General features: G+C 39.1%; 1 protein-coding gene across 1 annotated transcript in view; it reads left to right on the top strand.

The window, feature by feature from the left end:
* The window catches only part of THSD7A (thrombospondin type 1 domain containing 7A), a 439,517-nt gene that overhangs the window by 335,170 nt on the left and 91,618 nt on the right, over positions 1–12,729 (top strand). Inside the window, exon 8 of the mRNA XM_049641551.1 lies at positions 10,291–10,525. Coding sequence (XP_049497508.1) covers positions 10,291–10,525 — 235 coding nt within the window. The remainder of the gene's footprint in view (positions 1–10,290; positions 10,526–12,729) is intronic.

Raw genomic sequence — 12,729 nt, 5'->3', positions numbered from 1 at the left:
TTTTTTTTTTTTTTTCCTTCCCCTCCCCCATGGGTTTCTGTTATGTTTCTCAGGATCCACATAAGAGTGAAACCATATGGTATCTGTCTTTCTCTGTATGGCTTATTTCACTTAGCATCACACTCTCCAGTTCCATCCACGTTGCTACAAAAGGCCATATTTCATTTTTTCTCATTGCCACGTAGTATTCCATTGTGTATATAAACCACAATTTCTTTATCCATTCATCAGTTGATGGACATTTAGGCTCTTTCCATAATTTGGCTATTGTTGAGAGTGCCGCTATAAACATTGGGGTACAGGTGCCCCTATGCATCAGTACTCCTGTATCCCTTGGATAAATTCCTAGCAGTGCTATTGCTGGGTCATAGGGTAGGTCTATTTTTAATTTTCTGAGGAACCTCCACACTGCTTTCCAGAGCGGCTGCACCAATTTGCATTCCCACCAACAGTGCAAGAGGGTTCCCGTTTCTCCACATCCTCGCCAGCATCTATAGTCTCCTGATTTCTTCATTTTGGCCACTCTGACTGGCGTGACGTGATATCTGAGTGTGGTTTTGATTTGTATTTCCCTGATAAGGAGCGACGTTGAACATCTTTTCATGTGCCTGTTGGCCATCCGGATGTCTTCTTTAGAGAAGTGTCTATTCATGTTTTCTGCCCATTTCTTCACTGGGTTATTTGTTTTTCGGGTGTGGAGTTTGATGAGCTCTTTATAGATTTTGGATACTAGCCCTTTGTCCGATGTGTCATTTGCAAATATCTTTTCCCATTCCGTTGGTTGCCTTTTAGTTTTGTTGGTTGTTTCCTTTGCTGTGCAGACGCTTTTTATCTTCATAAGGTCCCAGTAATTCACTTTTGCTTTTAATTCCCTTGCCTTTGGGGATGTGCCGAGTAAGAGATTGCTACGGCTGAGGTCAGAGAGGTCTTTTCCTGCTTTCTCCTCTAAGGTTTTGATGGTTTCCTGTCTCACATTCAGGTCCTTTATCCATTTTGAGTTTATTTTTGTGAATGGTGTGAGAAAGTGGTCTAGTTTCAACCTTCTGCATGTTGCTGTCCAGTTCTCCCAGCACCATTTGTTAAAGAGACTGTCTTTTTTCCATTGGATGTTCTTTCCTGCTTTGTCAAAGATGAGTTGGCCATACGTTTGTGGGTCTAGTTCTGGGGTTTCTATTCTATTCCATTGGTCTATGTGTCTGTTTTTATGCCAATACCATGCTGACTTGATGATGACAGCTTTGTAGTAGAGGCTAAAGTCTGGGATTGTGATGCCTCCTGCTTTGGTCTTCTTCTTCAAAATTACTTTGGCTATTCGGGGCCTTTTGTGGTTCCATATGAATTTTAGGATTGCTTGTTCTAGTTTCGAGAAGAATGCTGGTGCAATTTTGATTGGGATTGCATTGAATGTGTAGATAGCTTTGGGTAGTATTGACATTTTGACAATATTTATTCTTCCAATCCATGAGCAGGGAATGTCTTTCCATTTCTTTATATCTTCTTCAATTACCTGCATAAGCTTTCTATAGTTTTCAGCATACAGATCTTTTACATCTTTGGTTAGATTTATTCCTAGGTATTTTATGCTTCTTGGTGCAATTGTGAATGGGATCAGTTTCTTCATTTGTCTTTCTGTTGCTTCATTGTTAGTGTATAAGAATGCAACTGATTTCTGCACATTGATTTTGTATCCTGCAACTTTGCTGAATTCATGTATCAGTTCTAGCAGACTTTTGGTGGAGTCTATCGGATTTTCCATGTATAATATCATGTCATCTGCAAAAAGCGAAAGCTTGACTTCATCTTTGCCAATTTTGATGCCTTTGATTTCCTTTTGTTGTCTGATTGCTGATGCTAGAACTTCCAGTACTATATTAAACAACAGCGGTGACAGTGGGCATCCCTGTCGTGTTCCTGATCTCAGGGAAAAAGCTCTCAGTTTTTCCCCATTGAGGATGATGTTAGCTGTGGGCTTTTCATAAATGGCCTTTATGATCTTTAAGTATGTTCCTTCTATCCCGACTTTCTCAAGGGTTTTTATTAAGAAAGGGTGCTGTATTTTGTCAAAGGCCTTTTCTGCATCGATTGACAGGATCATATGGTTCTTCTCTTTTTTTTTGTTAATGTGATGTATCACGTTGATCGATTTGAGAGTGTTGAACCAGCCCTGCATCCCAGGAATGAATCCCACTTGATCATGGTGAATAATTCTTTTTATATGCTGTTGAATTCGATTTGCTAGTATCTTATTAAGAATTTTTGCATCCATATTCATCAGGGATATTGGCCTGTAGTTCTCTTTTTTTACTGGGTCTCTGTCTGGTTTAGGAATCAAAGTAATACTGGCTTCATAGAATGAGTCTGGAAGTTTTCCTTCCCTTTCTATTTCTTGGAATAGCTTGAGAAGGATAGGTATTATCTCTGCTTTAAATGTCTGGTAGAACTCCCCTGGGAAGCCATCTGGTCCTGGACTCTTATTTGTTGGGAGATTTTTGATAACCGATTCAATTTCTTCGCTGGTTATGGGTCTGTTCAAGCTTTCTATTTCCTCCTGATTGAGTTTTGGAAGAGTGTGGGTGTTTAGAAATTTGTCCATTTCTTCCAGGTTGTCCAATTTGCTGGCATATAATTTTTCATAGTATTCCCCGATAATTGTTTGTATCTCTGAGGGATTGGTTGTAATCATTCCATTTTCATTCATGATTTTATCTATTTGGGTCATCTCCCTTTTCTTTTTGAGAAGCCTGGCTAGAGGTTTGTCAATTTTGTTTATTTTTTCAAAAAACCAACTCTTGGTTTCGTTGATCTGCTCTACCGTTTTTTTAGATTCTATATTGTTTATTTCTGCTCTGATCTTTATTATTTCTCTTCTTCTGCTGGGTTTAGGCTGCCTTTGCTGTTCTGCTTCTATTTCCTTTAGGTGTGCTGTTAGATTTTGTATTTGGGATTTTTCTTGTTTCTTGAGATAGGCCTGGATTGCAATGTATTTTCCTCTCAGGACTGCCTTCGCTGCATCCCAAAGCGTTTGGATTGTTGTATTTTCATTTTCGTTTGTTTCCATGTATATTTTAATTTCTTCTCTAATTGCCTGGTTGACCCACTCATTCGTTAGTAGGGTGTTCTTTAACCTCCATGCTTTTGGAGGTTTTCCAGACTTTTTCCTGTGGTTGATTTCAAGCTTCATAGCATTGTGGTCTGAAAGTATGCATGGTATAATTTCAATTCTTGTAAACTTATGAAGGGCTGTTTTGTGACCCAGTATATGATCTATCTTGGAGAATGTTCCATGTGCACTCGAGAAGAAAGTATATTCTGTTGCTTTGGGATGCAGAGTTCTAAATATATCTGTCAAGTCCATCTGATCCAATGTATCATTCAGGGCCCTTGTTTCTTTATTGACTGTGTGTCTAGATGACCTATCCATTTCTGTAAGTGGGGTGTTAAAGTCCCCTGCAATGACCACATTCTTATCAATAAGGTTGCTTATGTTTATGAGTAATTGTTTATATATCTGGGGGCTCGGGTATTTGGCGCATAGACATTTATAATAGTTAGCTCTTCCTGGTGGATAGACCCTGTGATTATTATATAATGCCCTTCTTCATCTCTTGTTACAGCCTTTAATTTAAAGTCTAGTTTGTCTGATATAAGTATGGCTACTCCAGCTTTCTTTTGGCTTCCAGGAGCATGATAAATAGTTCTCCATCCCCTCACTCTCAATCTAAAGGTGTCCTCAGATCTAAAATGAGTCTCTTGTAGACAGCAAATAGATGGGTCTTGTTTTTTTATCCATTCTGATACCCTATGTCTTTTAGTTGGCGCATTTAATCCATTTACATTCAGTGTTATTATAGAAAGATACGGGTTTAGAGTCATTGTGATGTCTGTATGTTTTATGCTTGTAGTGATGTCTCTGGTACTTTGTCTCACAGGATCCCCCTTAGGATCTCTTGTAGGGCTGGTTTCGTGGTGACAAATTCCTTCAGTTTTTGTTTGTTTGGGAAGACCTTTATCTCTCCTTCTATTCTAAATGACAGACTTGCTGGATAAAGGATTCTCGGCTGCATATTTTTTCTGTTTAGCACACTGTAGATATCGTGCCAAGCCTTTCTGGCCTGCCAAGTTTCAAAGGAGAGATCAGTCACGAGTCTTATAGGTCTCCCTTTATAAGTGAGGGCACGTTTATCCCTTGCTGCTTTCAGAATTTTCTCTTTATCCTTGTATTTTGCCAGTTTCACTATGATATGTCGTGCAGAAGATCGATTCAAGTTACGTCTGAAGGGAGTTCTCTGTGCCTCTTGGATTTCAATGCCTTTTTCCTTCCCCAGTTCAGGGAAGTTCTCAGCTATAATTTGTTCAAGTACCCCTTCAGCACCTTTCCCTCTCTCTTCCTCCTCTGGGATACCAATTATGCGTATATTATTTTTTTTTTAGTGTATCACTTAGTTCTCTAATTTTCCCCTCATAATCCTGGATTTTTTTATCTCTCTTTCTTTCAGCTTCCTCTTTCTCCATAACTTTATCTTCTAGTTCACCTATTCTCTCCTCTGCCTCTTCAAGCCGAGCCATCGTGGATTCCATTTTGTTTTGCATTTCGTTTAAAGCGTTTTTCAACTCCTCGTGACTGTTCCTTAGTCCCTCGATCTTTGTGGCAAGAGATTCTCTGCTGTCCTGTATACTGTTTTCAAGCCCAGCGATTAATTTTATGACTATTATTCTAAATTCACTTTCTGTTATATTATTTAAATCCTTTTTGATCAGTTCATTAGCTGTTGTTATTTCCTGGAGATTCTTCTGAGGGGAATTCTTCCGTTTGGTCATTTTGGATAGTCCCTGGAGTGGTGAGGACCTGCAGGGCACTTCCCCTGTGCTGTGGTGTATAACTGGAGTTGGTGGGCGGGGCCGCAGTCAGACCTGATGTCTGTCCCCAGCCCACCGCTGGGGCCACAGTCAGACTGGTGTGTGCCTTCTCTTCCCCTCTCCTAGGGGCGGGATTCCCTGTGGTTTGGCGTGGCCCATCTGGGCTACTTGCACACTGCCAGGCTTGTGGTGCTGGGGATCTGGCGTATTAGCTGGGGTGGGTAGGCAAGGTGCACGGGGGCAGGAGGGGCAGGCTTAGCTCGCTTCTCCTTAGGTGATCCACTTCAGGAGGGGCCCTGTGGCAGGGAGGGAGTCAGATCCGCTGCCGGAGGTTTGGCTCCGCTGGAGCACAGAGTTGGGTGTTTGCGCGGAGCGAGCAAGTTCCCTGGCAGGAACTGGTTCCCTTTGGGATTTTGGCTGGGGGATGGGCGGGGGAGATGGCGCTGGCGCCTTTGTTCCCCGCCAAGCTGAGCTCTGCCGTCCGGGGGCTCAGCAGCTCTCCCTCCCTCTGTCCTCCAGCCTTCCCGCTTTCCGAGCAGAGCTGTTAACTTATGACCTCCCAGACGCTAAGTCGCGCTTGCTGTCGGAACACAGTCTGTCCGGCCCCTCCGCTTTTGCCAGCCAGACTCGGGGGCTCTGCTTGGCCGGCGAGCCGCCCCTCCGCCCCGGCTCCCTCCCGCCAGTCCGTGGAGCGCGCACCGCCTCGCCGCCCTTCCTACCCTCTTCCGTGGGCCTCTCGTCTGCGCTTGACTCCGGAGACTCCCTTCTGCTAATCCTCTGGCGGTTTTCTGGGTTCTTTAGGCAGGTGTAGGTGGAATCTAAGTGATCGGCAGGACGCGTTGTGAGCCCCGCGTCCTCCTACGCCGCCATCTTCCGGACTCCCCCCTCCTCTGAGTTTTATAGAGTGATTCGTTGGTGTCTCAGGCCTAGCCACCCAGTGTGGGGATAAAAGTGCTGATGCTCTTAGCCCTGAAAAAAAAATGATGTGGAAAGATCTAAAAGGAAGCAATGTTTTAACACTTCATCCTGGCATATTTTTAATATAACTAATAGTATGTTGAATTGGAATAATAAATTAAAAATTGATGTTAGATTTGTAGCCTTCCGAATTTTTTGAACCCATGTTGCAGATCTCTTAATAAACTTAGCTTAAAAAGAAAACATGATTTTCAAAATGTTTTCCACTGAGTATAATAACAACTTAAGTCTCATTATATAGTTAATTATCCTTACACAGCAAGAAATGAGCTTTTTTTTTTTTTTGCAAAGTTCAAAATGACCTGATATGATAATTTCATCAGCCAAATTTTAATGTGTATTTACACCTGCTTTAAACATACGGAGAATAGATGCAAATTAAAATAGAGTTGTGCCAATTTTTTTCACAAATAATTAGCAGTCTTCAAAAATTGTATTTTAAAGTACAAAACATTGGGTAGAGGAATATTTATATTTTAACTTGGGGTTTTCACAGTTAAAGGATTTTAATCCTAAGGGCCAGGGAGCGTTTTTATTCCTGGACAAATCTGAAGAACTCAGGATCCATTATCTAGGTATATCCACACATAATTCTGCCTTCTAAGTAAAAGTGCTGTCGCTTCCTCACCCTCCCATTCTAGACTTTGAAACAGGAGTGCTGTGTCGGTATGTCCTTCCATAACCACCAAACAAGATTTATGCAGACTCCATGGTGGGAAGTCTTCTATCTCTTTCTGCAAGGAAAAACAAAGGGGAAAAGGTGTAGAGATGGTGTGCTACAGCAGAATCTTCTGAGGTTCTTTCTGGCTAACATTCTTCCATTTCAGTTCCCCGAAATCATGCCACTGCCAATGTGCTTTTCACTTAGAGGTGGTCTGCTGTCAAAGGGTTTTGGGATGCAATAAGCAGTAAAAACTACGAGCACTTTAAAGCTATAATTTATAGTACACTAATAGTCACTTAGCAGGAACCCTGTCCACTTCCTTATCCTGACTGCCAGTTCCTTCTCTGTGTGAACTTTGCACCCTAATGGACGGTATCAATATTGCAAATTCCCAAAATCATATCTGCCTGTATTCCTTTTATTTCTTCTTCTGCTTCAATAAAATTTTCCCTTTTTTCTCTCCCTTCCCAGAACTCTGCTTGTCAAAATCCCATTCCTTCAAAACTCATCTCATTGCCTTCTACCCGAGGCATTTTTTAGTCACCCCAAAACTAATGGAATCTGTACTTTTGAATCCCAATTATACTACCTCTTTTAACATTATTACTATATTCTGACTAAAATTATACCCATTTGTATGTTTGCCTATGCCTACTACTTTCCCCCCACTGCATTATAAGATCCTTGAGAGCAGCAAAAACTATTTATAACCCCGCTAGGTATCTCTTGAAGCATTGGATATAAACATTGCCTACTATAACACTCAATACACTTGTATTAATGTTTTGAATAAGGTTCCTTTATCTTTTCAGTCTTTTTAGCCATTTAAATTGTAAGAACTTCAATGTCAGAGCCAGAAACCCAGGAACACCATAGCTCTGTTCAAATGTATGTTAACACAGCTTTTAGGGACTTGATGTGGGGAGGAAAAGTTACTTTTTCATTTCTGTTAGAGACGTTTCGCATATAGTAGTTGGTGTTTTTATATGAGCATGGACATTTCTTTATATAGTAGAATTTCATCAGAGTAATATAAAGTCTGTCCACTTGCCAGAATGATAAAAAGCCTAAATAGTAACATTAGTATGAAGCATATATTTTTATGTATAAGAGGATTTTTTTAAGAATACCATTTATCACTAATTTTGTCATGGGTGACATTTTATAATTTCCCCAGTACTATGGAAATATTCCCACATGTCTGGAATTAGATCTTCCCATAAATAATAAATAAATTCAATATTATATCTATCAATTTTTCTACCGTAAAATTATTCCCAAAACAACAGAACGGATGCCGCAATGACTGATTACCCCAAGCCATGCTTTCAAAATTCCCGTATCGTCATTCTAATTAAGAACACATTGGGGCTTATCTGTGCGAGTATCCTGACACCAGTCCAAAGCTGCTGATGTGGCTTTAATGTGGATTGGGGCAAGAAAATAAATAGCCTTTATGTCTGTAAACTTAACAACCATCTTGCAGTTCCTCAACATGTTACACTGATGTTGTAGAAGTTTTTTTCTTATCATTTGTTCCAAAGCCAACCAGTCAATTCCAATGTCAAAAACAACTGAGGAGTTTTAGAATCACAGTTTAAACAACATACATACACTCACAGTAAAAATGAGGTAAATAAAGAAACACTTTTTTTGTAGATCAATAATTTCACTGTTAAATTTAAGGTATGGTTAAAATGGTTGCCTAAAATGTGAATATGAATGTTTATAATTAGCATGTGTTTGTCTGAGAGAGAAGATTGGATAAATCTAGAGCCTCAGGGAATGGGTAATAAGAGTGCTCATTTACTTCTCCCCGATCCAATTAGTATGTTTTAGAATCCATTCCTATTCAAATCCTAAACTTCTTTTCAGAGGCTGCCAGGGTCACTGAGCTGTGTGATGGAGGATAGGCTATGATCTGTGACAGATGTTTTCACCATCATGAAGCAGGGACATTAACGAAATACTACTTCATTCTGATGTTGATCCCATGTTCACCACTGTATAAATGATTCTGAATTGCAGTTAAATTCTCATATAAACTGCCTACCGATTTATTTGCTGAATTAGAGGGATGCCCTTAATTATAAGTGAAGTGGTAACTGAAGATCATCTTGGAGTGTGGTTTTGTTTATGACTTTTACCCGCATCTCAAATTTTGGAGTTGTCTTCCCTGTTAGGATCACTAGCTATTGAATCACCTTTTCTTATTTAACAACCAGGTATTTTCTGCCCCTAAAATAAAATTCAGAGGCTACATAAGTTCAAATTGATTAAATTGTCAATAAAGTAAGCAATAAATTGCTCCCCGACTCTGCTTTTAATGATACAAAGCTTTTTATTTTTATAATTGGCATTATAAATAGCATAGTGGTAAGACACTGAGCTCCATAAATTCTTAACTGTTACTGTTACGTCATTTAAGTTGCCTTAGTTCATTCACCTTATAATTTTTAACTTGTAAGGCAGTTTGGGGTATAAAATAATGTCCCACATACAGAGTACTTATAACAAGGCTAGCACATAAAAAATGGTTCCAAAATGATAACTTCACACCATATTCTGTTGATTAAAAGATGTATCCCTTTTACCTTTTATTATCTCTGTAATTATTACATCTTACAGTGGATGCGTTTTAAAACCACTATAGCCAGACAGAAGTTATAACATAGTTGTCATTGCTAGTACATGTGAATTGTGTTGTTATTCCTGGTGACAATAGCAATTCCATGATATATCTGCTAAAAATAAAAACAGCAAAGAACCATTCTTCGTTGCTTGCTTAAATCTTTTGTTGACAACTTCTGGTGCAGTTAAGAATGCAACAGCATCAAAACTTAGAGATGGGAAGAAAGACCTGGAAAGAACAGGGAGTACTCTTTTTAAAGAAATCCTACATCATCAACACTTTTGAAACAGGATGATGGTTCTGTATAGGAGAACAAACTTGGATTCGTGTGAGTTAAAAAGTGACTCAAGAGATTTGGACTCTGAAAATGAGATTGAGGAATGTCTTCCCTTTTAATGTATGCAATCAAGTGATATATTTTTTTTTAAATGTAAATAAATCATACAAATGGATTTCAATAAGCATCAGTAAAAAATAGGATTGAAAAGAAAGCAATGTATCATAGTTTAACTTGTAGCCATTGCTCTTTCTTTGAGGAATAAAATGATGGTATATCTCTCAGCCAGTGACATCTTAGATTTGAATAAATATGGTACTATCATTACTATGTGGCTTTCCCAGTAATGCTGTAGAAGATCAGACAGCATCAACTGATAAAAAAAAAAAAAAAAAGAAAAGAAACAAAAAAAAAGCAAAAAAAACCTGTTTCTAATTGCCCAAATGCCTAATGTATTAAAAGAAGCAATACTTCAAAACACGTATTTGATTTTCAATTTGGAAGATAACATTTGAGAAAACATTGGGTTTTCACCATGCACAGAGTCTCAGTGCCCACATTTCCCTGGGCCAGCAATCCATAGGGTCCATTTGTACCTCATTTTCAGCTTCTCTGGAGAACAATGGCCTCTCTCTTTAAGGTGCTCCATAGTTCCCCCCCCCACCGCAGGCAAATACCATGTATACTGTATAGCTTAAATTTTAACCTGGAGGATGCCAAATGACGTAAGATTAATATGTAATTTGCCTTCCTAGCAGCATGCTGGTCACATGCTATGTGCTAATAAATGGCAGGTATCATTGTTATCGTTAATTCCAAAAGAGAGAGAACAGTAAGTTTCCTGTTAGCACCATATCTAATCCTCTTTGTTCATTTTTATAGGTGGAGTTCACTGTCCAAATAGCAGTGCTCTGCAAGAGGTACGCAGCTGTAATGAGCATCCCTGTACTGTGTACCACTGGCAGACTGGCCCCTGGGGCCAGTGCATCGAGGACACTTCCGTATCGTCCTTCAATACAACTACAACTTGGAATGGGGAGGCCTCTTGCTCCGTGGGCATGCAGACAAGAAAAGTCATCTGTGTGCGGGTCAATGTGGGCCAAGTGGGACCAAAAAAGTAAGGGCTTCAGAATGACAGCAGTAAATACTGTGGTTAACCATGCAGGGGATTGGCTCAGGCTTCACTTGCTTCATGAAATGGAGCATTTTGATGCTTGTCACACCTGTCCTCAAGAGTAAGATTTGTTTGTTTTGAACGTCAGCCACTAACAAAGTTCTAACGGCTCCGGAATCTTGTGCCTGGGATCTATGAATTCTGTAGAAGTATTTCTCTGTGGTATCTACTTTCATTTTTCTAGTAGCGCTTTCTCCTTTTATGAAGCTAGTGAGGCAGTGAGGGAAGTGCTTGCTCTGGGCCTGACTGATCGATAATGACCGTATATGAAGTCCTAACAGTGCAGATGGTCCATGACCTCCCATGTACCCGTAGGCTGTGGAGTCTGCCGGTCTAGTTTAATTGGGCTGTAGCATTCTATGATCTGCCTTTCATTTTCCCTGGAAAATACTATATCAAAAATACTGAGGCCAAACTTATTACATCTTTTAATGGTTAAATGAATAAGCCATTTACTTCTAAGAGAGAGCCGTGGGATAGGATGAGTGTTATGATAAGTAGAAAAACCATCCGTTTCTCACTGTGGTTACAAGTAGTATAATAACCAGGCAAGCAATTTGCTAGAGAGAGAGGACAAAGAACTAGAGAGTTGACATAGTATACCTACCTTGTGCAAAATATAAAATGAAGAAACGTGTCATGGCATAACTGAGCTAATCAATTTGGGAAAATTAATAAGTCAGTTCTAAAAACGTATCCCTTTAAGGGGAAAGAAACACTTTTATCTGTTGAGACTTAGCATAAATCTTTTAGAATTCATATCTTCTTAGCCATATGAAACACGCAAAGTAAAACCAGTCAATTTTGCATTGGTATTAAAAATGTCCATAATTTCCAAATACTTGTCCAGGTGTATAACTGTGATGTGTCACCTTTAGCATGCTACTTAACTGATTCTGGCCTTAGTTTTCAATGTTTATTGAAAGGATTTAATGCAAAAAATAGTCATGTGAGCACTCAATAAATCTTAGAAAGTATTATTTTCTCTTAAAAATTTGAGATCCTTCCTAGTGTTTTTTAAGGAAATGATAATGTACCTGATGTATGAAAAACTTCAGGGCATAAATAATATTCCTATTAGGAGTTGTTTTTACCTGGCCAGGATTCCACACATTAAGCATATTTTTGCCCCATACTTTATTTGACTATGTAATTTGATATTCTGAAAATATTAGAAAAGATATGCCAGGAAGACTTGAATAAATTGAGAAACTGTTCTGCATCCTTAATTGGTAGCCCCAAACCAATATTTTAATAGAAATAACGCTAAAGTTGTGATGAATCTAACCCAGGAAGTTAACGTGCAGCATATTAAAATTATCTGCCAGTAACAGTAGGGGCAGAAGTGCCAAATCCTGAGGATTCTGGGTCTTGCTGGGACAAGTATGGAGGTAGAAATATTCCCTGCCCAGGGTTATAACCTGAGCAACCGGGCACAGGATTGAGGGCTATCATGCCAATCTGCTATGAGTAAACTCACTCTGTTCCTGTTCTACTGTTAATCACTTTGCAAACATTGCTGTTGATATTTTCCTTGCTTATACAAGTTCCAAACTGTTTTTGCCAAGCACTAATATACATGCATATAAACTTATGTATGAAAGAGCCTGATGGATTAATGTCATTAAATCATTCAATAGGAAGGGTATCCTGTAGCCCCATGTCAAACCACCACAATAATCCATTAAAACTTTGCTTTGCCCTTGCAGCCTTTATTCAATGACCTGGATACATGTATAGACTTGTTAAATTAAATGCACTTACTTTGCCATTAAAGTTCTGAAAAATTAAGCAAATGCTGTGAATTCGAAAGAAAATGTTACTGCCTTTATCCCTAAAAGCTAGATTAAATTCAATGAATGCTTTTCAGTGCAAGGCATTTGAAACAAAAATGCAAATAAAAACATTGTTTTAAACTCCTCTTAATAAAACAGATTACTCTGCAATGGTAAAATCAATGTTATTGATCTTATCTATCCTCAGAGTAACAAACTTCAACTCCTATCACATCTGTTTAATTTGACCTTGAATAAGATTTGGGGGGAAATCAATTCCTTGATTTAAACCACAAACACTAAATACAAACAGTACAAAGGAGAAAAGAAGCATGTTGACTGAACCAATTGCTTCACCAAAGGAAGTCTGAA

Source organism: Panthera uncia, chromosome A2, assembly GCF_023721935.1.
Source record: "Panthera uncia isolate 11264 chromosome A2, Puncia_PCG_1.0, whole genome shotgun sequence".
NCBI lineage: Eukaryota > Metazoa > Chordata > Mammalia > Carnivora > Felidae > Panthera > Panthera uncia.
The sequence above is the reverse complement of the archived record's forward strand: the minus strand, read 5'-3'. Positions and strand labels throughout refer to the sequence as shown.